A 26,323-nucleotide genomic window follows, 5' to 3' on the forward strand; every position below is an offset into this window, starting at 1 on the left:
CCAATAGTAATTGTCTTAACTACAAATTAAATATAATCTTTTTATAATTAATTACCCCAACATGAGTATAACTTTTAAAAAATTTCTTCATCCAGAGGACAGTGCATTTACCAGTTTGGGATTGTATTGGCATTGCTCATTTTCAGTGAAAAGAAAAATTAATTTTTAGGAAGATCAGAATAGCTAAAAACTTTTATGGATTTGCAGAAATCAATCAAAAACACATACATGGATTTCTTTTCGGCAGTCAAATTATATAGTCAATAGACCTTAATCTTTCAACCTTCATGTTTTTCACTTGTTATTCAGAGGGTAATAGTTTGATTGGTGGGGGATCACAGGGTTAATTTGCTTCTGAATTGAGAAATGAATCAGAACTCCCCTTTAATGTTATTAAAAAAAAACAGTGTGGTGTGTGGGTGTAAGGTACAAAAAAAGCCAACAGAATGGATTCACTAATTGGGGTTTTCACCTGCTGAGAGTCTAATTGAATACAATGCTTTATTTGTAACTGAAACAGAAAGAAGATTGTGCAAAGTATCAGAATTTCAGAGTAGTTTTTAAATTCCGATTACTTGGCACTCTGGTATGGGAAAGGAAGACAAAATGTGATAAATGGCAGCATCAAGCTGCTATTAAGGTGGACCAGAGAGCTGAAGAGACACTAAATAGTAAAAATGGAAAGACTGTACCAACTCTATCAGTGCCACATACTTTTTCACAAAGGAAGGTATTGTTTACTTTTTATGTAGAACTGTAGGCTTCAGGCTAAAGGTACTCTGAATTCTTTTGAATTAAACAGGCAACTGCTCTGTGCATTTAATTAAGTTTATCTCAAAGAAGATGCTAAACTTCACTTTTTTAAAAGAAATTGTGTTTATAATAGGTTGAAATATGAGAGAGAGATCTCCCTAAAACCCACATAAAGATGGGAGAGGGTGGGATTGTTGTCTGTATGCTTGATTTAGTATATTTCTTTGTTCCACCTCATTCACCTCTGATTTAATATATCTAATACATCTTTTGGCCTAATTCAAAGCCCACTAAAGTCAATAGGCCTTCAGTGGGCTTTGGATCAAGATATCTGTGGCAATTTATGTCTGCATAGATAATTAAATTCTCCATCCTATTTACCAAAGCACACAATGTGGCAGTATTGCTAATTGTAAGTGCTCAAAAATCATGACAATGTCTTAAACATCATGAGATTTAAAAATAGTAAGTTTTGGTCCTGTATTAGCACTCTGGTGTTTGAGACTTTAAGGTTCATATTTTCAAGAGTTTCTCCAAGATCACATGGGCTAGACATTTTTTTTAAATTAAATAACTCCAGGAATTGAATCCTTAAAGCAAACATTAAGTATCCTGAGATTTAAAATGAAGTAATCATCTGGAAACACCAAATGATGTGCTTATTTACATCTGAGCAACTGTGCTGATGTCACTGGAATATACGTGGAGCTGTGGGTGAGATGAATTCTCCTTGCCTGTAGAAATGTGTCCTGCTCTCCATGTGAAATAGGGGCTCTTTGACTGATTTAGAAGACATCCTCTTTGTGTGAGGACACCAAACGTGCATAGTCTTTGAAGGTCTAAAAACTACATAATCACGAGAATCCCAGGGCTTGATTCTCCACTCAGTACCACACCACTACAAGTAAAAAATAACTCCATAATAGTAAATAGAGTTAAACCGGTGTAAAACTAGTGTGAGAAGAGACTCTCACCTCCCATGATTTGAAATGCTTGTGACGTGTATAAAAACAAAAATTAAAAGATTGCATGTTAAAAAAAGATTCCATTGTGGCTGGAGTTTAGAGGTCTAACTACCTCCTTGCACCCACCAATAAAGTAATTAGAACTCTAAATGGTAGGAATGGCACCTGCAACACAAAAGCTATGCTAAGGCCCATTTCAAATTTTACATACCATTATCTTCCAAATGTTAAAGATCCAGTGTTTTAAAAAAATCCCTTACTGTTCCAAGGTGTTGCATCTTAAGCACCTTACTAGTAGGGTTGGAGAATGTAAAGACTTCTAAGCACTTCATAAAGTTCCGAGGAAACATCTGAGTTCAAGCTTGAGATAATAATTTAAATATAGATGTAAAAAAGGAGACATAGAAGAGAATGACAAGAGACCTCTGCCTTTCCCCATAGGTATTATAGGTATTCCCAAGTAAGCTGCCAGAGATGATTTCCTAAGTACCTGGTCTTTGTGTCTTTATTATAGTCTTTGAAGCTGGTTTATCCACATGACAGTAGTTATAAATCAATGATAAAGTACTACATATACTTGAAAATGTTTATGTTCATATACTTTAAAATGTAATTGCAGATATGATAAAATACTAAATATACTTTCCCTAGTGAAAGCAGGGGAATCCAAATTTTGCACAACTGGGAATCTTCCAGGAGCTTGTGAGATGCACTTCATTTGCAAAAGCAAAAAAGGGAACAGATTGCAGTGGCCTCCAGTGAATCAAGATGGAGCATTTCGCTGAACTTCTGATCCATGGTGCTGGAACAATTTTTACAGCGGTGCTGCTGAAAGCCATTGAACCAACCTATAAACCCTGTATATGATGGAAACCACTTCAAGCCAGGGAGCGGGGCAGCAGTTCCAGCACCTATGCTCTAATCCGGGGATCAGCAACCTTTGGCACGCGGCCCACCAGGGTAAGCCCCCTGGTGGGCTGGGCCAGTTTATTTACCTGTCGCATCCACAGGTTCGGCTGATCACAGCTCTCACTGGCCACGGTTTGCCTCTCCAGGCCAATGGGGGCTGCTGGAAGTGGCGCAGGCCGAGGAATGTGCTGGGAACCACAATCGGCAGAACCTGCAGACGCGGCCAGTAAACAAACTGGCCCGGCCCGCCAAGGAGCTTACCCTGATGGGCCACATGCCAAAGGTTGCCGATCCCTGTTCTAATCCAAAGATTAAATTGGCAGTGGGTTGAATTAGACTCACCTGCTATACTTTAACGATCCTGTTTCTAAGGTGTTGATCTCTGGGCCCAATTTTCAAAGGTATGTAGGTACTAACTTATCTGCATCTGTAGGCACCTAAATATTTTTACAAATCTGACTCTGCTAATTTCCTTTAATCAAATCACAGAGGTATGATATCTTTTTTTAATAAAAAACCAACTATGGTGGTGCTTTGGATTTGGGACTGTTTTGTCCCTTAACAACGCCTCTATCTTAAAAAGACCTAGCTGCATGAAGCTTTTACAGCTCTTCAATTTCCTGAGCCTTGTCCCCTTAAAAACAAAAGGGCATAAAGGCTTACTTAAAAGTCAGCCAACATAACTAATCGCTTTAAAGACAACGACTGGCAATTAAAATTGGGAGAACTTTTTCCCTTCCTGTGTCAGGACACAGCTGCTTTTCAGGTGCAGGGTTTAAGAGTTTGGATTCCTCCTGAATGTCATGCTCCTGTCCCACCACCAGTACCGAAATCTTGAACTGCAAAAGAAATAACTAATGAGTTTAGATTAATTTGTACTGAGATCAGTTCTTTAAACTGAAGAAACTCTCCAGTTCAGACAGTTTTAGGGACTCACGCTGCACCCGCCAGGTCACATTCCTAGGTTCTACCTTAAATATTTCCCTCCTCTTTCATCCCAAACTGTTCCCTTTCTTTGAGCCCTTTCACTTAGCACTAGCAGGTTCAATAGGTGGAGGGCGGAGCAGAGGCTGGAGGCTCCACCCTGTCTAGCCTGCAGCCTTCCCTCCCCCTGATGCCCTTAGCCCGGTAATGCTGGTTCCACCGCAGTGCTGTTCGCCGCTGCTTTCGTGTGGGGTAGCCCGGCTGAGCCCAGGACTCCGCTCCGTCCCCCCCAGTCTCTCCGAGTCGTCGAGCGATGAGGGAACAACTCAAAGGGTGAGTTCAGCGCAGCTCTGCTCCCGCCCTCCCCCTGCCTTGGCTTGCGCTCCTGCACTTGTGGCCGCGCTGCGTGGGGGAGAGCCGAGCCCCGCAAAGGGGAAGGAAACTTGGGCAGGGATTTTGCACCGGGGGAGCCCGCAAGCGACAGCCTCCGTCCCGGCTGTTCCTCCCGTTCCCGCGGCAGGTGCTTGTAGTTGTGGCGAATGGCAGGATTAACTCTTTCCCCTCCGGCGGTGGAGTTCCCCTGATGGGCGAGTTCCGGCTGTGGCAGGCACGCGTGGAGGGTGTCGGTTAAGGATTTTGATTTTCAGGGGGCTAGTAGCTCCGTAGTCTCCTCGCCGCAGCCATCCCGGTCGTTTTGCACTAAAAAAATGTTAAAGATCTGAAGCTTTGCTCATTGACGTGCCTTTAACCCTGCAGCGTAGAGGTGTGTGTAGAACAGAGGGGTAATGTTGTTAAAAAACCTTGTTTAAGGATTGCAGAGGGAAGCTCTTCTACCTTTCGTTCAGCATAGGAAAGGTCAACTTTCTGCCTGATTTCTTCTGGGAATTTGAACTGACATTTGATTCACTGCATTTTCTCATTTAGGTGCCCTCAGTTTCAGGATAAATAGGTCTAGTTGGAACATGCAAGATATTTAACTCATAGCTACATAATACTAAAAGGTCGGGGGAACCCCCAGCAGTAAAACGGTAAAGCCAAGCCAGGAAATCAGGGATGTGCCAGAAATATGATCAAACGATCTGGGGGAAGCCAAAGCGGGATGACAGTTTGTATCGTTTCTTTTTCTTGTTGTTAGTGTTTTACAGCTAAATGGAGTACTATACTGTGCTGTTATACCTGCCTAGCTTTCTTACAGCCCAATTTAAACAATCTGCATACAGTGCATTTTATAACTTGGTTCATTAATGAACTTCCATGGAAATGTTTAAAATATGGACATCTAGGTGAGTGGTAGTTCTAGGTTAATGTAAGTTTGGAAATAATGTTTCAGTGTAATAGTTTTTACTCTGGTTTATATTGTATATGTATTTTTTTTTTGTATACTGTGTGTGTGAAACACATAATTTGTCTCTGATGTAGTTAGTATATGAGGCTCTCTTTGGAAGTGTGTTACTGCAAAACCTGCCCTTTCCTGGGATATAGTCACTTTTCCAGCTCTCATTGCAAGCTTAAATTTGTCTGAGAACTGGTTTAGAGGCACATGCCTATGGAGTACTGAGCTGAGGAAACAAGAAACATAGTTATATAGAAGGTCAAAGACCTTCTATCACTAAGGAATTGGTTGTAGTCATCATTGTTTGATCCTGGATTCAACAAGACCCTGCAGTGAAATTGCTTTGGCAGAAGTGGAGGGGATAAGCTTTGAAAAGCAAATAGATCAATGGACAAGTAACAGCTGGAGGGGTTGGCTCACCAGCTTTAACAACTGAATAGTAATCTTTGCCCATGACACAGTGCACAAAATAAAATGCTGAACATCTAAAGAGAGAAAAAATAGTTACTATAAAATACTAAGCAGTTGATATGTGCCCCCATCTTACTGCTCAGTTTCAATATTAGCAGAAACTTTTAATATATATTTGTGCCTCTCTTCAGTATTCTGATAATGCTGGCAAAAGCCAAGATGATTTTTTTTTTAAGACATTGATCCCAGGATTAAAGAGAAATCATCACTGTGTGGATCCGTGGACTCCAGATTTATAGTTGAAGATAAACAGTAATCCTTTGCAAATCACAAGAGAATTCTGCCTTTTTACAGCACTGTTTTAGTCTTTTCACAGTGATTAGTTTCCTCCCTGGGAAGTAATGAAAGATATAAAAAGGTTCACAATGTTTTAAGCAATAAGTGACACTGATTGTAAGGTAGTCTTATTTTGAGTGGCCAATAGTGTCTCTTCTTTAAATAAAGAACAAGTAGTTAAAGTTGCATTTTTAAAGGTTTAATGTTAGTTTTACAGAAGAAAAAACCCAACTCTGTCATATTTATCTGGCTTTTTGACAGCAGCCATAAAGTTGTTGTAAGAACCTTGCACTCTACTTGAAACCAAAAAGGTGAAAGGCAATATAAATTGTATTGTAGTGCAGCACACTATAAAATAACTTACTTTCTAATTATTAGCTAATATGTGTTGCTGTTTCTTTATTGCCACCTGACAGAATTTGCCCCCCCCCCTCTCTCACTCACACACACTCCTCCCCCAACCCTTCATAGTGCATTTTGAAGTAGAGGAACTGGTGGAATTTGCTTTAATGTAGTCACAAATTAAGAGGAATGTAACAGTTTAGAGAGTGGGGTGCAGTTCCCTATTCAAATTCTCTGCTGTGAACCTTAGCAATAAATAAACATGGGAGACCAAATCTTTGAAATTTAAAACTGGCAGAATGAATAAAATCAAGAACAACTTTAAAAGGTTTAAAGATGATTTATGAAGGAGAATTTTTTCTACCCCTTTTGCTGCCAGTGTTTTTCAAAGATAATGCAAGCTGAAAAGGGGACAGAGACATTTATTTTTACTCAAACTGGGCATATTTTAATAGAGAACTGATACTTTAGTTTATCATTCATCACATCAGTTAAAGTTTTTATCGTGCTATTTTGTCATATCTTCTGACAATAATCAGGGGTTCATCTTTGTACTCTTGGCAATGATAGAGAAGTTGTGTTGGTTATATGCAGATATAGGATGGCAAAGTGTTTTTTGCACCTGAATCCTATTCAGAAAAATCTTTGCTATCCCAGTGTTGTGCTACTCCTTAATTTAAAAAAAAAAAGTGCTTAATCCTCTATCATCACCCCCTGACTGAGTTGAGACTACCAAATTCATTTAATACATGGGTTCTCAAACGGGGTCGGGAGGTTATTACATGGGGAAGGGGGGTCATGAGCAGTCAGCCTCCACCCCAAACCCCTCTTTGCCTCCTGCATTTATAATGGTGTTAAATATATAAACAAGTGTTTTTAATTTATAAGGGGAGTTGCACTCCGAGGCTTGCTATATGAAAGGTGTCACCAGTACAATAGTTTGAGAACCACTGATTTAATGTCGCAACATATGTACAAAGATGGTGCTTTTATCCCACTGAACTATCTATGTATTTTAGTTCATCGCACTGCTATCATCTGTTGTTCTTCCAGGCCTATCTTCATTTTTCTTTCCCCTTTTGCATCTTGATAAGCTAGAGAGGCATGAACTTGTAATGTTTCTCTGACTTTATAGGGTCTAGTTAGGAAATATGGCAAACATTTTTCAGCAGATCTGTTAACGATGGTAGTGTTCCCAAGTGTCTTTGAGACAGCCTAGAATTGCTGAGCTGGCATTTCACTTGAGATGGTGTTCACAATACACACATACACACCCCCTCCTCCAGCCAACCCCAAAGCTTACAATTAAGTGGCCTTTGAAAATGGCAAAGAGGCTTATGAAGGATAGTCTCAATGGAATCTAACCTTTCCTTGAGCTGTACATGTGTTTGGAATTGTTGATAACTTTCTGTGCTGAAAATGTTCAGGAAGAGGCAACACTTTTTAGTTAGAATGAAAAAGCTGCAGCCTTCTTGTGTTCTGCATGTAAAGTACTAGCAAAATCTGCCCTTATTCTTCACAGGCACTCAACCTTTACAGAGTTGGAACACAGAGTTTCCTTAAAACACTGACTTTCATGCAAGAGTGAGAGGGATACCTCCAGTTCTAGAGTCCAGCTCTCATTGTCTTGTAAGATATGAGTTTGATAGTCTCAGCTGAATTGCCTGTGGATATAATAAAAACCTGATACACAGCATTCAGCCCAGTGGATAATCATTGCTTAAGAGAAGGCAAAGAAATGAGCTTCCATGGATACTGACTTGACATTCATCCTCATAGAAAGGGGTATTTCCTTCATGAGGTCAATGAAAGGCCAAATAGACGAGGGGGTTCATTTGCCCTGCAGATTTCAGCTTTGCGTAGTTTACTTGTGGATAAATGGAGTAAATCAATTTCTAATAGAGGCTGTGCCCTTCTGCACTTCTATGCATGTATAGATGACCATGCAGTGTTTATCAAAAATGCATAAAACCAGTGCTTGTGAATCGTGTTAGGTTGACAGCACTGGAGCCTAAAGTGCTCTGTTGTATTCACAGAGCAGTCTGAGACAACCAAACTCATTTCACTTGGAAAATTAGGTAGTTTATTTTGAAAGAGAAATACAGCTCTGATGCAATCAGTGGGTGAACTTTCTCCTAGTATTTCTATGTGATTTGACATACTGATCAATGGCACACTCACTACTCAAACACCCGAACGCCACATGGAAGATGGCATTGTAGAAAATGAAGAGACATGAAAGAATGATTGCTGTTTATATAATAGGGATTTCTGGTTACAAGAAGAGTGGTCAGCAGTAGAGAGAAATTCTTCACACTGCCCCACATATATGTCTCAACTCTGGTCTGGAGGAGACATCCCTATGTGATTCTTGACTTCTGTGCTAAGAATTCACAACAGGTTACCAGTTGCGGGCAAAAGAATGTTATGTTGATGTTGAACAGCCATCAGATGTAACAACTTCTGGTCACTTAACCTAGTTCTGTATCCATTTACCAAAGTCCAGAGTCATGTAGTTTCTCAATGGAGTTCTTTTACACCGAGGCTTTTTTCCTCCCCAGAACTACTTCCTAGTAAGATGAGGCTTTTTACAACCAAAAGTGCAATTAAAATATTGATTCTCTAAAATATTTTTAAACTTTTATTCATTTTCTTTGCAAATGCAGTTTAGCTGTATCCAAGTTCACTGTAAGCAGCTAATGCTGTATTATCACCCCATGTTTCCTATCTCTGTCACACATGGTAGGGAATACAGGACATCAGATGAGTCTGAGACCGATCCGTAGATTTTCTTCAACTTTTATTCTGGGTTTCCTATTTTATGCTTTTTTTTTAAAAAAAAAAAGCCCACAATCAATCTCAATTCAGCCTGTGTATTTGCAGCCATCAACTGTTGCTCTCTGCTGTGGTGTCAGTGAGCAATGCAAGACCTTTGAGGTGTTCCCATCTCCTTCTCCCTCTTTCACGGTATGCAGTCTCTACCATTATAAAGGGAAGAGAGATACTGAGGTCAATCAGGAATAGTTTTCTTTAAAATCTTGTATCCTTCTGGTGCATTCTATGCCTTAGTGTTTTCTGTTGTAATAGTCTGTGATCCCTCAGCATTGGTCTTTGCTGTGACTTCACTGCAAAGCTTGGAAATCATTACAAACAAGAAGCATGTCAAAGAATGTTGAATGTAGAGTTCAGTCAGTAAAAGGTTCACTTGTGCCAACTAACCAACCTCTCTTTTAAGTAGGAAGCTAGACCAAATAGAAGGTATGTCATTCTAATTGTTTCACAAGAGTCTCAGTACAGATTTTGCCCCTTCTTACATTAGATTGTGCTAGAGAGCACAAATTGGTAAACAGGAAGGAGCAGCCTTCTCCAAAGCTTTGCTTCTAAGTCCATTGATATTGATGGGAGCCTCTGCACTGACTTCACAGAGCACTGGATCAGGTCCTGCCCTTATCCCCATACTTTTTGTGCCAATCTGCAGACAGAGGAGCAGTCCCCTTGCTCCTCAAATGTAGGGACTGCAGTTGTGATCAGCCTTCCTGTGAAAGAGCTAGGCTAGGTCTACACTGGGGGGTGGGGGGAGTCGACCTAAGATACCCAACTTCAGCTACGAGTATCTTAGATCGATTTACCTGGCCATGAGGACGGTGGTGAGTCGACCGCTAACACTCCCCCGTCGACTCCGCTTCCACCTCTCGCCATGGTGGAGTTCCGGACTTGACGGCAGAGCTATCGGGGATCGATTTTATCGCATCTACACTAGACACGATAAATCAATCCCCAATAGATCGATCACTACCCGCCGATCCGGCGGGTTGTGTAGACATACCCCTAGTCACAGTTTGGCTCTCACAAGTTTTCAAAACTTTTCCTTTCACTTTCTTGCAGCCTCTCTTTAATATATCTAGAGACTACGTGACCAGTCCTCTACTGGCAGGAGAAGAAACAAATTACTTTTCAATCTCAGACTTCTATCATAATGTTATATATGATCACATATTTTAGTATCTTCCAATTTAAAAAATCATAAAATATATAACCTCAGGAGGCATGAATCATTGTTGCACTCACTAACTCACACTTTAGTTTGGTGGTTTTCTCTCATGATACATGTTTGTTGGCATCCCACTCTGTTATAAAACTAGGCTGCTTGATTCAGTGCAGAGAATGTCCAATTTGCATTCTGGTCATACTGTGTATTCTGCAGGCGTTCAAAATCCCTTTTTAGTTGTTTTTGTGCTTCCCGACGGCAATGCCTCTTGAAATTTGCGATGGACCTAGGGCAGGAGATGGAATTCCAGCTTGAGTTCAAAGAAACAGAAACTGCAGCAACAACAACAGGAAAGAAAAAAAAATCAATGTTTGGGATAGAACACATTGGGCTTAGAAGCAGTTTAAGCGGCTGCTGATTCAATAGAATTTAACATGGGTTTTTGGTACAACCATTTGAAGTGGAATGTAGGACAGCATTTGTAGCTAACATCTCACCCACCTAATTGAATAGTGAACACTTAAAATAGAGCAGGTCAAATCCTTCATACGTTTCATTGAAAAACTGTTCATTAAATATTTTTGTCATTCTATATGGAGGAGAATAGGGTCACTGTATTTAAAATAAAGTCCATTTTATAAATTAATCTAGTCTAATTAGAAATGGAACCCAAACCACTGAACCCCTATAGTTTCGGGATTGTCTATAGTTTAGATGTATATATTGCATCTTGAGCCCATCACTAAATATAATGGGCCAAATTCATACCTAGTGTTACAAATAGACATATTGACCATCAGTCACACTTCCTGCTCTAATCCCCAAAGAAGACATTGTGGCATTCTATACATCGTCGAGGTTTAGATGCTGCACTGCTCGTTATGTAATATGGTAGTAGGAGATAGAAATTTAGCTCCAAAACCGATGGCCGAAAACCCACCTATCATAAAAAAAAACTATGAATTTTTGTGATTTTTGGCTGGGAAAAACTCCAACATCATTGCCATGATATACACACATCTTCTGCTCTGTGAATAAACATTTAATCATTGAATTGTACACCTACTAAATATGGAAATCTATTTTAAGGAAAGATCTGCAAAGAGAAATGTCTGTCTTAGGGAAAGCTCTACCGTACATATTTCATTCTAAAACCTTCATATTTTATGTTTTAGCCATGAGACACAAACGACCTGCTGGGATCATCCTAAAATGACTGAGCTGTACCAGTCTTTAGGTAAGAGAGATCTACTAATTTCATGTAATTAAACTAATTGTTAAGAACAATGATTTCCAGGGATATTCCCCTGTGGGCTATTCAGAAATTGAAGTTGAGTGAAGGTGAGACATATTCCAGGCCAAGATGGGATCAAGATAAGATTTTCTTTCAGAGGAATATAAAGAAAATAATTAACTTTAAATTAAATATTATGTTGAGTTTATTTGTAATTCAGGTACCTCTTGCAGATTGTTTGCCTAGAAATTCTGAGGCAAATAAATAAATAAATAAATAAACCCAAGCTCTTATACCACCTCATCTATTTTTAAAAAGGCTAAATTAAAATCAAGCCAAGTTGCTGTTAATTTTGACTTCTTGCTGGTTGGAAGCCAATGGAAACCATTTGCCAGTCTGTGTTACCACTACATTCTTTTCACAGTGTTTTCAATACTTGGAACGCCTGGTAGCTGTCATGATATCATCGTGAGCATACAAAATAGTTGCCTATTATGACTTCAGCGTTTTTTTTAAGCAGTCTTGGATGTTATTAACAGGTGCACAGCTATGTGATGTAATGCACTTATCCATACCCCACTGTCAGCCCACATTGGTTGCAACTTTGAGCTTTCTTCTGGTTTTAATTGCCACTGCTCATGTACAATAGAGGTCACAGTCAAAAATAAATTATTTTTCTTTTTTTAAAAAATTAATATGTCTCCCCTTGTACAAATAAATCACTAGTAAAGAACACAGGAATGAAGTGAGGTGTAATAATCTAGACACTTTATTATTTTACAACACGCAGCATTTTATAATTTGCAAATAATGTAAAAATAGAGCCGTGAATGTCAAAAGAGGGATAATGTATAAATTAAGGCTAACTGAGGGCAAAAGCCGAACAAGTATTCTCTGGCCCAGTGGTTCCCATACTTGTTCCGCCACTTGTGTAGGGAAAGCCCCTGGCGGGCTGGGCCGGTTTGTGTACCTGCTGTGTCCGCAGGTTTGGCCGATAGCGGCTCCCAGTGGCCGTGGTTCGCTGCTCCAGGCCAATGGGAGTTGCTGGAGCCACGATCGGCTGAACCTGCGGACGCAGCAGGTACACAAACCAGCCCGGCCCACTAGGGGCTTTCCCTGCACAAGCGGCGGAACAAGTTTGGGAACCACTGCTCTGGCCATATAGCTATAACTTAATGCATTCATTTGCCTCCTTTATATTTCCATTGTAAAAGTGAATGGTTTCCCATGTTAGTTCCTAATGTTGTATCTGAGATGCAAATACCATTTACTGATGGATGGCTCTCTACGGTATTTTGGGTATATCAGAACCATATGGGAACTATCCAGACTTCTTTAATCTGGAAATCACATGGAATTTTTGATGTTGTTGCTGGTCAGGTCCAAAATACCGTGATATTTCTCATGGTATTTACTGCAGTTGAAGTAAGTTTCTGTTGAAAAACAAGTGAATGGGTACAGGAAAACAAGTGAGAAAAATTCTGTTTGAGGTCAGTTCAAGGATCAAATCAGTATCTAATACAATTTTCCCATCACTGTGAATGTTACCTGAATATCAAGTGTTCAAGGAATTTTTTACTTCTTATGGTATCAAGGGGGAAACCATTTAGACTGATCTTCTTTTCACTTCCATTTTATTCAAGAAGATTTTTCCTACAGTAGCCATTTTTTCTTTTTAAAGAACTATATTCAAGAAGAGTGTGTGAGAGAGAGGAAGACATTTGAGGTATGTCTGAAATGGCAGTTTTCTTCTTGGCCAACGTTTTTATTTCTCTTTGGGATGGGATAAAAATGGTGATTACTGGTACCTACATACACCGAGGTCCATAAATCTATTTTGGAGCCTAAATACATTTTGAAATCAATGCAAGTTAGTAGCCTAACTACGTTTGTGGATCTGGGCCATAGATTTTAGCTGAGAATGTGTAGCATGCATTTTTGCAAACTGGGTGTTGGCATGTGGGAACAAGGGGAGGATGAGGTGTTCCTTTGTGCATCACCATATAGAGTCAGACTCTGACAACAATGCTGCTGAGTAACCTGCAGACTTTTGTTTTGGAATTGGGTATAATCAGCCCAGCCTAACTCTCATATAAATTGCACAATAGTAGCATAACCCATTTACTCTTGAGCAGAACCCTTAATGTGTTTTTAGTGTTCTGCTTTGCCTCAGGTCAAAACTGGTAATAATGTGATGTTTGAAGTCTTTTGCAGACTTCAGTAATATTTTATGTGAAAAGATATTATTAAAGCAGATTTTGCATTGTACACTTGTTAGTTCCTATTATTCCCCCACATCCGATTCTAAATTTGTTTCTTGTTCATATGAAGGAGTTTTACTGAGAGCTTTAGTTGTCATGTTGCAGATTATCTGGCTTTGTAGAAGTACAGTAACGGGTATGGTTTCACAAGCCAGGTACATGAAATGCAATATGCAAGGCCAAGCCCATCATCTATGTCAGAATCTTCCTTTCCATTTTTCAAATTCCTGCCACTAGCCTGCAGGGAACAATCTTTCTGAATTATGTAACTCTTTGTACATCCAAAATATTGACAGATGGGGTGCCTTTCTATAAAGTCAGCACATTTTTCCATTGCTTCTAGTACATCATAACTTGTGAGGCAATCCTCTTTGTGTAATTTACATCCTTACATATTACTGAGAGCTTATTTTTTTCCAGTGACTAAAGAAAATAAAAAGTACAACACCACACCTGAGGGGAAGCTAGCTTTCCTCCTACTCCTTTTTGCCCTGCAGTCACAGCAGACTTCTAGGTAAAATGGGGAGTGAGTTTCTGTGTCATTACCACCATCACCCTCCACCAGCTCCAGTTCATCCAGTTCACACACCTGGAAATTACTGAATTGAACTTTGGTCCATGAATTGAATTCCAAGTACCAAAAATAATTTCCCATAGCATTTTTCTAGTATGGCTGAAGATTTTCTGTTCTGATCAGGTTTTTGGTGTTTTATGAAAATAAAGATAAATCAAGCAACCTTAAGTTTAGATTTAATAAGATAATTATTTCACACTAACAGAAGAACATGCTATTGTCATAAAGTATCAGACCACTGGTCCATCTAGTCAAATATCCTGTCTCTAACAGTGGCTGCTTCAGAGGAAGGCAAAAGAAGGCCAAAGTATGCAATTATGTAATAATCTGTCTTTAGGGGAAGTTTCTTCCTAGACCCCTCAGGCTGATGCCCTGAAGCAATAGAATGTGTAGTGATAACTAACATTTGTTTTGGATTTTAACATATTTTTCTTATTGGTTGTTCTTTATAATAAAGTTTTTCCTTTTGAACTGTTTTTAAAAAGTGCTTTCCACTGTAGTGTTTTTCTTATTATTTAAACAATTAGCATATTGTACCATAGAGAGATTTCTTACAATTATTTATTTTGGTTTCTATTAAGTGCCTATTCCTGGCTCTAAACATGCTATTTTTTCACCCTTCATATAAAGTTACCATGTGCCATAAGCACTCTGTCACCGCTGAATGGCTTTTTTGTTTGTTCCATAATCACATTAAAGCATCAGTAAGGAGCTGGGAAAATGACCTCAACTGCATCACTTAATTTACCTGCTACATGTTGATCCTCTGGTTATGTAAATGTAGTATATGACAAAAGCAAATACTGTAATGGAAAAAGGTAGTAAAAATTAGTGATGTGTGAACTTCAGAAGGTTTAAAGTTTTGATTCAGGTACACGTCCCATTGTTCGGATTCATATTACAGGAGACACTGCCTGCACCCATCTCCAATCTAAACCCTCTCCAGTATTCCAGTCATTGCTTTCCATTCCAATGGTGACCCTGCAATAAATTCACTTCTTCACCATTGTAATCCTCTTCTGCATTTTCCCTGATGCAGCTTTCCCCACCTCTCTCAATATCTTAACGGTCCCAGGGCATTACTGCAATCAAATTTTGCACACTTGTAGAGGTGTTACTTATTTACATACTGTGTCCCAGAGAAAGCAAGAAGTTTAATTCCCGCTTCCCAAAGTGTGAGAGAAAATAAATATTGAATACATTCTCTCAGATTATCCTTTCTAGTGTCAACATTCATTTAAAAGCAGCCTGTCTTCTTGAGGATGATCATAGAATCACAGACTTTAAGGTCAGAAGGGACCATTATGATCATCTAGTCTGACCTCCTGCACAATGCAGGCCACAGAGTCTCACCCACCCACTCCTGTATCAAACCCCTAACCTATGTTTGAGCTATTGAAGTCCTCAAATCATGGTTTAAAAACTTAAAGGTGCAGAGAATCCTCCAGCAAGTGACCCTTGCCCCATGCGGCAGAGGAAGGCTAAAAACCACCAGGGCCTCTGCCAATCTGCCCTGGAGGAAAATTCCTTCCCGACCCCAAATATGACGATCCGCTAAACCCTGAGCATGTGGGCAAGACTCACCAGCCAGACACCCAGGAAAGAATTCTCTGTAGTAACTCAGATTCCACCCCATTTAACATCCCATCACAGGCCATTGGGCATATTTACTGATAATAATCAAAGATCAAGTAATTGCCAAAATTAGGCTATCCCATCATACCATCCCCTCCATAAGCTTACCAAGCTTAGTCTTGAAACCAGATCTGTCTTTTGCCCCCACTTGGAAGGCTGTTCCAGAACTTAACTCCTCTGATGGTTAGAAACCTTTGTCTAATTTCAAGTGTAAACTTCCTGATGGCCAGTTTATATCCATTTGTTCTTATGTCCACATTGGTACTGAGCTTAAATAATTCCTCGCCCTCTCTGGTATTTATCCCGCTGATATATTTATAGCAAGCAATCATATCCTCCCTCAGCCTTCTTTTGGTTAGCCTAAACAAGCCACGCTCTTTGAGTCTCCTTTCATAAGACAGGTTTTTCGTTCCTCGGATCATCCTAGTAGCCCTTCTCTGAACCTGTTCCAGTTTGAATTCTTCCTTCTTAAACATGGGAGACCAGAACTTCACACAGTTTTCCAGATGAGGTCTCACCAGTGCCTTGTATAACAGTACTAACACCTCCTTATCTCTACTGGAAATACCTCACCTGATGCATCCCAAGACCACATTAGCTTTTTTTCACAGCCATATCACATTGGCGGCTCATAGTCATCCTGTGATCAACCTTCTCCTCCTCGGGTACTTCCAACTGATGCGTCCCCAATTTATAACAAACATTCTTGTTATTAATCCCTAAATGCATGACCTTGCACTTTTCACTATTAAATTTTATCCTATTACTTTTACTTCAGTTTACAAGGTCATCCAGATCTTCCTGTATGATATCCCAGTCCTTCTCTGTATTGGTAATACCTCCCAGCTTTGTGTCATCCTCAAACTTTATTAGCACATTCCCACTTTTTGTGCCAAGGTCAGTAATAAAAAGATTGGTCCCAAAACCGATCCCTGAGGAACTCCACTAGTAACCTCCCTCCAGCCTGACAGTTCACCTTTCAGTATAACCCATTGTAGTCTCCCCTTTAACCAGTTCCTTATTCACCTTTCAATTTTCATATTGATCCCCATCTTTTCCAATTTAGCTAATAATTCCCCATGTGGACCGTATCAAATGCCTTACTGAAATCGACGTAAATTAGATCCACTGTGTTTCCTTTGTCTAAAAGATCTGTTACCTTCTCAAAGAAGATCAGGTTAATTTGGCACAATCTACTTTTTGTAAAACCATGTTGTATTTTGTCCCAATTACCATTGACCTCAATGTCCTTAACTACTTTCTCCTTCAAAAATTTTTCCAAGACCTTACATACTACAGATGTCAAACCAGCAGGCCGGTAGTTATCCGAATCACTTCTTTTTCCTTTCTGAAAAATAGGAACTATGTTAGCAATTCTCCAGTCAGACGGTACAACCCCTGAGTTTACAGATTCATTAAAAATTCTTGCTAATGGGCTTGCGATTTCACGTGACAGTTCCTTTAATATTCTCGGATGAAGATTATCCGGGCCCTCTGATTTAGTCCCATTAAGCTGTTCGAGTTTGGCTTCTACCTCAGATGTGGTAATATCTATCTCCATATCATCATTCCCATTTGTCATCCTACAATTCTCTGTAAGCTCCTCATTAAAGACTGAAGCAAAGTATTTGTTTAGGTATTGGGCCATGCCTAGATTATCCTTAACCTCTGCTCCATCCTCAGTGTTTAGCGGTCCCACTTCTTTCTTTCTTTTCTTCTTATTTATATGTCTATAGAACCTTTTACTATTGGTTTTAATTCCCTTTGCAAAGTTCAAATCTACATGGCTTTTGGCCTTTCTCACTTTATCCCTACATGTTCTGACCTCAATAAGGTAGCTTTACTTGCTGATCCCTCGCATCTTCCACTCCTTGTAGGCTTTCTGCTTTTTCTTAATCACCTCTCTGAGATGCTTGCTCATCCAGCTTGATCCACAACTCCTGCCTATGAATTTTTTCCCCTTTCTTGGGATGCAAGCTTCTGATAGTTTCTGCAACTTTTGACTTGAAGTAATTCCAGGCCTCCTTCACCTTTAGATCCACAAGTTCTTCAGTCCAATCCACTTCCTTAACTAATTTCCTTAATCTTTTAAAGTTAGTCCTTTTGAAATCAAAAACCCTAGTCCCAGATCTATTTTTGTTTATCCTTCCATTTAGTTTGAACTGAATTAGCTCATGATCACTCGAACCAAGGTTGTCCCCTACAACCTCCTCACTACCCACCAAAACCAAACCTAAATTGGCATCCCCTCTTGTTGGTTCAGCAACTACTTGGTGAAGGAATCCATCAGCTATTGCATCCAGGAAAATCTGAGCCCTATTACTATTACTAGCACTTGTCCTCCAGTCTGTATCTGGGAAGTTAGTCTCCCATGATCACACAATTCCCATTAGTGTTTACTTCATTAAAAAACATTAAAGAGGTCTCTATCCATATCAGATCCCGGTGGTCTATAGTACACTCCAAGCACTATCCCAGGGGAGGCGCTAGTAGCTTTCTTCCTCAATGTGATTTTTGCCCAGACAGACTCTGTCTTATCCATTCCATCACTTCTTATTTCTTTACAGTCTACCTCATCATTGATATACAGTGCTACACCACCACTTTTGCCTTTATTTCTGTCTTTCCTAAACGGCACATAGCCTTCAATACCTGTACTCCAGTCATGACTACTATTCCACCATGTTTCTGTTATCTCTATAATATCCGGTGTCACTTCCTGCATCAGTATCTCTAGTTCCTCTATTTTGTTACCTAGGCTCCTCGCATTTGTGTACAAACATCTTAATTTTTGCTATTTGGCTTCGCTCACATTCTTTACCCGATTAGGCACAGACATTCTACCGCCAGTATCACCTATTTAGACTGGTATCTACACTACCCTTCCTCCTTATGTCCAATCTCCTACCCATGGCTGTATCCTTTCTTACTTCATTTTCTTCCCTCTCAATGTTAAAATCCGGCGTGGAGATTACCTGGACATCTCCCAACCATCTCCCCCAAATTCCTAGTTTAAAGCTCTCTTAATCAGTTGTGCCAGCCTCCATCCTAAAAGTCTATTTCCCTCCCTACTCAGGTGAAGTCCATCCTGAGAACAGTCCTCTGTCCATGAATGCCTCCCAGGGGCCATACATCCCAAAACCCTCCTTACAGCATCACTGCCTGAGCCATCTGTTGATCATCATCATCTTGTCACACCTTTGTTGCCCTTCTCTAGGAACAGGCAAAATCCTACTGAAGATCACCTGAGCCTCGATTTCCTTAAATGTCTTCTCCAGCGTGGCATAGTCTTCTTTGATACTTCCAGCAAGAATCTAGCCATATCATTTGTTCCTTTTAAACTCATGCCTAAAAATACACCTGTACTTTGTAATAATGGCCAAGTAAAACTTGCCCTGTTGTGTCTTAATTTTGTGCTCACTAGTATCACCCTCCTCCAACATTCCCATGTAATGAGGGTATGAGTTTCCTTGAGATACATTAGTGTCTCTGTAAACAGTAATTGCAGCAGCAGGATGCAATCAGAAATGTTGACATATGCATCTGTTTATCTCTTTGGATTCTTTTGTGTTTCACCAAGGTAAAATGATACAAGAGGATAAAAGGCACTCATAGCCCTTGCTACTGGGTGGTGGTTTTCACCTGAATTCCCCTTTTCCCCCACAAAGAATTTGCATGGACTCTTATTACACTAGTAAATTTTACATGTAGACTTATTTTTCCTTCAGATTTTCTTCGTATTTGGCATATTGATTTCCATGTCTGCATTTATATCTGCTCCTGTATTTTCCATGCTATGCATCTGATGAAGTGGGTTCTAGCCCAAAAAAGCTTATGCCCAAATAAATTTGTTAGTGTCTAAGGTGCCAAAAGGACTCCTCATTTTTATAAGACGTGCCCATCATAAAAAATCAAGCAACTTATTTTCTTCTGAAATCCAATTAGATTTGAATATGAGCTTTAAAAATGAATAAGAGCTTCAGAAATGTTGTTTATGCTTTGATGTCATTATCAAGGTTCTTATAATCTAGATAGTTAAATTAGCTCGCCCTCAAAAAAATAAGACTTTTTGTGGGATTCTCAAAGAGCTTCCATGCTAGTCAGATCTAGTGATGGAGAAAGCTGCAGAAAGAGTAAACACTATTTCTCCTCTGGGAGAAGTGACCTGTTTGATTCCTGGGAATGCTTGAAATGGAGTATAATAGTTTAGTTTAGGTGGCAAATGCTTCCCTTCTGAAAGCTCTCTTCTTTGGCATTCAAAAATAGGTTTTATAACCACACAGTTCGGAATAACCTGGCCACAGCAAAGACGACAGTATCTGTTTTTATTTAGTTATAGGCATGTCTGTGGAACTGATCATGGTAGTATCCATGCATATCCTTGAATTCCTGATTAATTTGCTATGAGGGTGTCATAAACAGATAGTTAAGGGTTAATGTCTCTTTTACCTGTAAAGGGTTAAAAAGCTCAGTAAACCTGGCTGACACCTGACCAGAGGACCAATAAGGGGACAAGATACTTTCAAATCTTGGTGGAGGGAAGTCTTTTGTTTGTGCTCTTTGTTTGGGGGTTGTTCACTCTTAGGGACTAAGAGGGACCAGACATCAATCCAGGCTCTCCAAATCTTTCTGAATCAGTCTCTCATGTTTCAAACTTGTAAGTAATAGCCAGGCAAGGCGTGTTAGTCTTATTTTTGTTTTCTCAACTTGTAAATGTTCCTTTTTGCTGAGAGGATTTTACCTCTGTTTGCTGTAACTTTGAACGTAAGGCTAGAGGGGGCTATACGAATCTGATTACCCTGTAAAGTATTTTCCATCCTGATTTTACAGAGAGAATTTTTACCTTTCTTTCTTTAATTAAAAGCTTTCTTTTTAAGAACCTGATTGATTTTTTTCCTTGTGTTAAGATCTAAGGGGATTGGATCGGTGTTCACCAGGAACGTGGTGAAAAAGCCTCTCAAGGCTGCCCAGGGAGGGGAAGGTTTTGGGGAGACAGAAAGTGATCCAGACACTGAAATTTCTGGATGGTGGCAGTGTTACCAGATCTAAGCTAGTAATTAAGCTTAGAAGTGTCCATGCAGGTCCCCACATCTGTGCCCTAAAGTTCAGTGTGGGGGAGGAACCTTGACAGAGGGTCTATAAACTAATGATTATAATTTTTTGCACAAAGTGGGGGAGACCTAGCGTGGTGTTTGTATCATTTCATGTGAGCGCTTAGCTCTCTCTCTTTCTTATTGTTCAAGTGCTGTTTCTCTGTGGGATATGCATGTGCAGGCATTGTCTGTTGGTTCCCACCTGTGCCCTTGCTCTCCTGGTGCTCTGCACCAATGACATAAGGGGCAACTGCCTGTCCAGTTTCTTCTGACTAAGTTGGAACTCTCCAGTGTGCAGAGCTGATCCTTTCTCTTTTTCCTGTAAATATTTCAAAGCTTTATGTAACTCCGAGTTTTATTGTTAGTATTGATAGTAGTTTTACAAGTTTAGCTAGTCATTAGTTAGAATCCCCTCTCGGGTTAAGCCTCCCAGTCTCCCATTTCAGGACTTAGATTATGCTCTGGATACTAGGCTTCAAAAACTGTCTCTCCTGTCCCCTCTCCATTTCAGTCAGTGGCAACCAATAGTGCTGCCTGTACTGCCTTGGAGAAGCACATATCTCTGCTAAATGCAATATCTGCTGCTCTTTCCCCAGCCAACTGCAGCAAGCATAAGAATCTGGCTTCAGAAGTACCTTATGGAGTGCTGAGGCCCCTGCCAGAGCTGGGCTCGAGAGGACACTCCCCCACCCCGGCCCCTTGTACATTGGCCAGAGTCATCAAGGAGTCCACCTCCTATCACAGTGTTTGACTCAGGAGCAGGGAAGAGCAGGGCTAAGGACCCTTCATCTAGGCCTTCTCACAAGAGTGGGGGACACTCTCATAAGCATAAAAACAGATTCCCTCCTAGATCTAAGAGGAGGGATCCCTCCCCGACTGTCCAAGTCGGGCAAGTCTTTGTGTCCAGGCTACAAGAACATAGCCTCCCCCAACCTCCAAACTTCCTGGTCAGAAGGTACATGAAACGATGCAAGGCTCCTACCATACCAGCCTCCACACCAACTGTGGTACTGGGATATAGCACTGGGAACCAAGGAACCAAAGAACCAAGAACTGTCAGGACTGACAAAAAATCATTTGGTCAGAGATTCATTCATCGACTCTACCATCTCATTCCCATAGAGGATCACCAGCTACTAAAACTGACTCCAGAGGTACAAGGCAACAAGATGCAACTTCCAGAGGGGCTGGTGACTCTCACCACTCTGAGAATCCCTGCTCTAAACTTCATTGCACTGCGACCCATTTCTGACAACAAAATTTACTACAGGACTCCAGGAGTTGAGACCTGAGCCTGCCCGAGCCCTGCTATCCCGGGCAGGGGGGACAAAGCCCAAGCCACACCAGCCTGGGCGGGGATGTGGGGGGGGGGAGCCCAAACCCTGTCACCCAGGGCTGAAGCGCTTGGGCTTCAGCTCCAGACGGTGGAGCTTGAGCTTTGACTTTGGCCTCAGGCGGTGGGCTCGGGCTTTAGCTATGGGCTCCAGCAAGTCTAACGCCAGCCCTGGCAACCCCATTACAATGGTGTCATGACCCACTTTGGGGTCCTGACTCACAGTTTGAGAACCACTGCTCTAGAGTATATCTTCACCCTCCAAAATCTACAATCTCTCATGTTATCGAGACTAATTCTCACCGGGGAGATTCTAACACCAAGAGGAGCAAGGAATTCAGGAATTCCATCTCCTATCCCATCCAGTAACCATAGCTTTCCATCAGCTGTACTGACGGCACTGCAGATGGAGCTGGATCTGACTTTTTCATCATCAGGAGAGTCAGATATACTTGTGGAATCACCTTCACTTCTGCCTAGGGAGATCAGGCCAGAGAGGGGATAAAGAACCAGCCTTGTTCACTCAAGCAGCAGCCTCCTCCTAAGGACTGGTGGTATCCAATGCCTGGGCGATCACTGCAACATATTTTCAACCTCCTTATACTGGCCTTAATTGGACCCAGGGGACCCATGGTCATGATACTTAAACAACCCTCCACCCCCACAAGAGGTCAACGGAACTTCACCCTAAGTCTGTGGAAGAAGAAGAACCAGATCTGCTGGTACCACCATGTGTATCATCATCCTCACCCAATGAGGTGGTTGCTTCAGCCTTGCCATCTCCAGATGAGCAAAGGCAATTCCAGGAGCTGCTACAGAGAGGAGCAGAAGAGCTCCCAAAGCTCCTGAATGTCCTACAGCCCATGTGATCTAGCCAAGTAGCACTCCCAGTGAATGGAGCCATACTGGAACCAGCAAGAGCAGTAAGGCATATGCTGGCAATATATGTGCCTGTATTTCAAGAGTGCAGAACAACTGTATTTTTGTCCCAGCAAACGGAGCAAAGCGCTTGTTCACCCATTCTGCCACTAATTCTCTGGTTGTCCAAACAGCATCAGAAAGATCCAGGTGACCAAAGGGCCATCTCTGCAGATAAGGAAGCCAGACATTTGGATGTTGTGGGGAGGAACGTGTTTACATAAACCAGCCTCTAATTTAGAATATCAAACTATCAGGCTCTCCTAATAGTTTTCAATTTTCTGAATTATTCAAAGTTCCTGGACTTGAAGGACAAATTACCCCAGGAGGACAGGTCTCAGTATTAAGAACTCATTGACAAAGGGCTTGGCTACACTTGCAAGTTGCAGCGCTGGTAGAGGCTTTCCAGCGCTGCAATTACACCCTGTCCACACTTGCAGGGCACAACCAGCGCTGCAACTCCCTGGCTGCAGCGCTGGCCGTACACCCAGGTCTGCTTGGGGTATAAGGGTTGCAGCGCTGGTTCTGCAGCACTGGTCATCAAGTGTGGACACTCACCAGCGCTGTTATTGGCCTCCAGGGTATAAGGAGTATCCCAGAATGCTTTTAACTAAATTATTCCCTTTGTTTTGTTATGCAGCCTCTCTTTGTTTTGTTGTCAATTCGGAGCTCCGGGCTCCGTGCACGGCACCGGGAGCTGCTTCAAACATAGCTCCTGTTTGCTGTCATTAATCTGTAACTACTGTCAACAATGAAATGAGATAACCCCTGCAGGGGTTGAGTGTTTGCTTTGCTTGAGAGAAACGGGGGGAGGGGGCAGAGGGGGGAAAGAGTATGTTGGAAGCAGGTTGTTTGCAGTTAACAGTAAGGGGGTGGGAAAATTTTCTGATTTTGCCCAGTGTCGGTTCCAAAAATCCACTCTCTCTCTCTCCCCCCCCGTCCCTGTCACACTGCCCCACACACCCCTCTTTTGAAAAGCACGTTGCTGCCACTTGAATGCTGGGATAGCTGCCCATAATTCATCACTCCCAACAGCGCTGCAAATGCTACAAATGTGGCCACACTGCAGCGCTGGTAGCTGTGAGTGTGGCCACACACCAGCGCTGGCCCTGCACAGCTGGACGACCAGCGCTGCAACTACCAGCGCTGCAGATTTGTAAGTGTAGCCATACCCAAAGGCTAGGTAGTGGCCAGAACCTGGTTAAAAGCTGTGATTGGGGCAGCCAACACGACATCAAGGTCAATGGTGACTGCTATAGGAATTGTGGCTGCTCTCTTCGGGGAGATACAAAATACCATGGAGGACTTGACCTTTGATGAGACTAATCTTCTCAACCATAAGATGGACAACTCTTTGCGCTCACTAAAAGACTCTAGGGCAATCCTCTGCTCCCTGAGTACTCTGTCTCCAAAGAGGAAATACAGTAAGCAGCCTTACAAACTGAGGCCTTTACCACAACATTTCTACCAGCAGTGCTCTTACAAGCTGCATTCCTTCCACTTCAGCTGTAGCTACCCAGCCTCATCCCCAGCCAAAAGGCACTTTCGATGGAATGCTCAGGAGCTGAAAATCAATTATTCCATTGATGTGACTGTTTTCACTCTGCTTGCAGCCTAGGTAGATGAACTCATCAACGTTATCCACAGCATTCGACTCCACCTGCATGGGGGGTTCTGATCGCGTATCTCTGAGGTTCTGGCCTTGGTCTTTTGCCATGAGACACAGAGTGGGTGGAATCTTGGAAACCTTGGAGGTGGGGCTCAGATTCTCTGACCTCCCAAATGCCCCATTAGTTCCCAAGTCTTCTACAAATGTCAACCCCTTCAGCTGTCAGCATTCAGTCCTTCCTGGATCTCTTGACTCAGGAGAATGCAAGGTCAAGTATCCCAACCTAGATTCTCTTCATCTCACCCTCCAAGGTTTCCAAGATTCCACCCACTCTGTGTCTCATGGCAAAAGACCAAGGCCAGAACCTCAGAGATACGCGATCAGAACCCCCCATGCAGGTGGAGTATTTGGTATTTGGATGGGTGTCAAACCTAGAACATTGTTGCTTGGAAGATGAGCAAGTTATTCTTAATAGCAGAAAGGACTCCACCAGAAAATGTTACCTAGCCAAGTGGAAAATTTCTCTGTCTGGGTCCAGCAAAACTATATGTCACCAGAGACAGCAAATATTCCTTCTATTTTGGACTATCTCAAGATGACTGGCCTCTCCCTCAGCTCACTATAGGTTCATGCCTCATCTGCCAACAGACAACTATTTTATCATTATCCCACCCAGTAATGACCAGGTTCCTAAAGGGCTTGGTAAGAACCTTTCCATCAGTAACAAAACCAGCCCCTCACTAGGATCTTAATTTAGTACTTTTGACACTCACTACACCTCCCTTTGAATTGCTGGCTACATGTTCAATGTCTCACTTTTCCTTGTTGCTGTCATTTCAGCCAGAAAGGAGGGTGAACCTGGGGGCCCAATGGTCAATCCACCAAAGGCAGTATTCCAGAAGGACAAAGTCTTGCTATGACTACACCCCAAATTCACCCCTAAGATACTTTCAGAATTTTACATAAACCAGTCAGTTCACTTACCTCTGTTTTTCCCGAAGCCCCATGCCTTTAGCAAGGAAAAGAGACTGCATTTCCCTCGACCTGAGATGAGCATTGGCATTTTACCTGCAGAGAACAAAACAGATCAGAAAGGCACTTAGACTCTTCATTGTCATAGTAGAAAGTGGAAAGCTTCGTTGTCATGAGGGAAATCTATATCCTCTCAGAGAATCTCCAAGTGGATCTCTGGCTGTATCCTACTATAACCATGCCTCAGTGGGTCACAGCTGAAGGTGCCAAATTCAGAACAAACTGCTGAGATTCTATGATTCTATGAGAAATAGGGCAAACACATCCCAAAACTGGTGATTATTCTCCCATAAGATACCAAATCAGCCACAAAAGTAAACTCCGGTTGGACCACATTGGCTAACAAGAAGTCATAAAAGCAGTGTCCTTGGGCATTCCAAAAACACTGGATTCAGAGATGAGTGGTTCTTTACAACCAGTCTCATCAAATGAAAGATTCTTCTGATCCCAAAGGACTAGCTCGGGGTGGGCAAACTATGGCCCGGGGGCCGCATCTGGCCCTCCAGACATTTTAATCTGGCCCTCGAGCTCCTGTCATGAAGCGGGGTCCAGGGCTTGCCCTGCTCCGGTGCTCCAGCCAGGGAGTGGGGTCAGGAGCTTGTCCCATGCCACGTGGCTCCCGGAAGCAGCAGCATGTCCCCGCTTCGGCTCCTACATGTAGGGGCAGCCAGGA

The 26,323-nt window shown here is 41.6% G+C and overlaps 1 protein-coding gene across 27 annotated transcripts in view; it reads left to right on the forward strand.

Annotated features, from left to right (window-relative positions):
• DMD (dystrophin) overlaps positions 1-26,323 on the forward strand; it is a 2,044,659-nt gene that overhangs the window by 1,935,243 nt on the left and 83,093 nt on the right. For 23 of the 27 annotated variants that reach the window (XM_044996713.1, XM_044997415.1, XM_045002732.1 and 20 more), the window contains one exon: positions 11,137-11,198. In XM_044996713.1, coding sequence (XP_044852648.1) covers positions 11,137-11,198 — 62 coding nt within the window. Of the gene's footprint in view, positions 1-3,431; positions 3,885-11,136; positions 11,199-26,323 lie in introns of those variants that run through there. The other 4 variants (XM_045002627.1, XM_045002702.1, XM_045002547.1 and 1 more) reach the window with 3 other exon arrangements.

The sequence above is a fragment of the Mauremys mutica genome, chromosome 1 (genome assembly GCF_020497125.1).
Source record: "Mauremys mutica isolate MM-2020 ecotype Southern chromosome 1, ASM2049712v1, whole genome shotgun sequence".
NCBI lineage: Eukaryota > Metazoa > Chordata > Testudines > Geoemydidae > Mauremys > Mauremys mutica.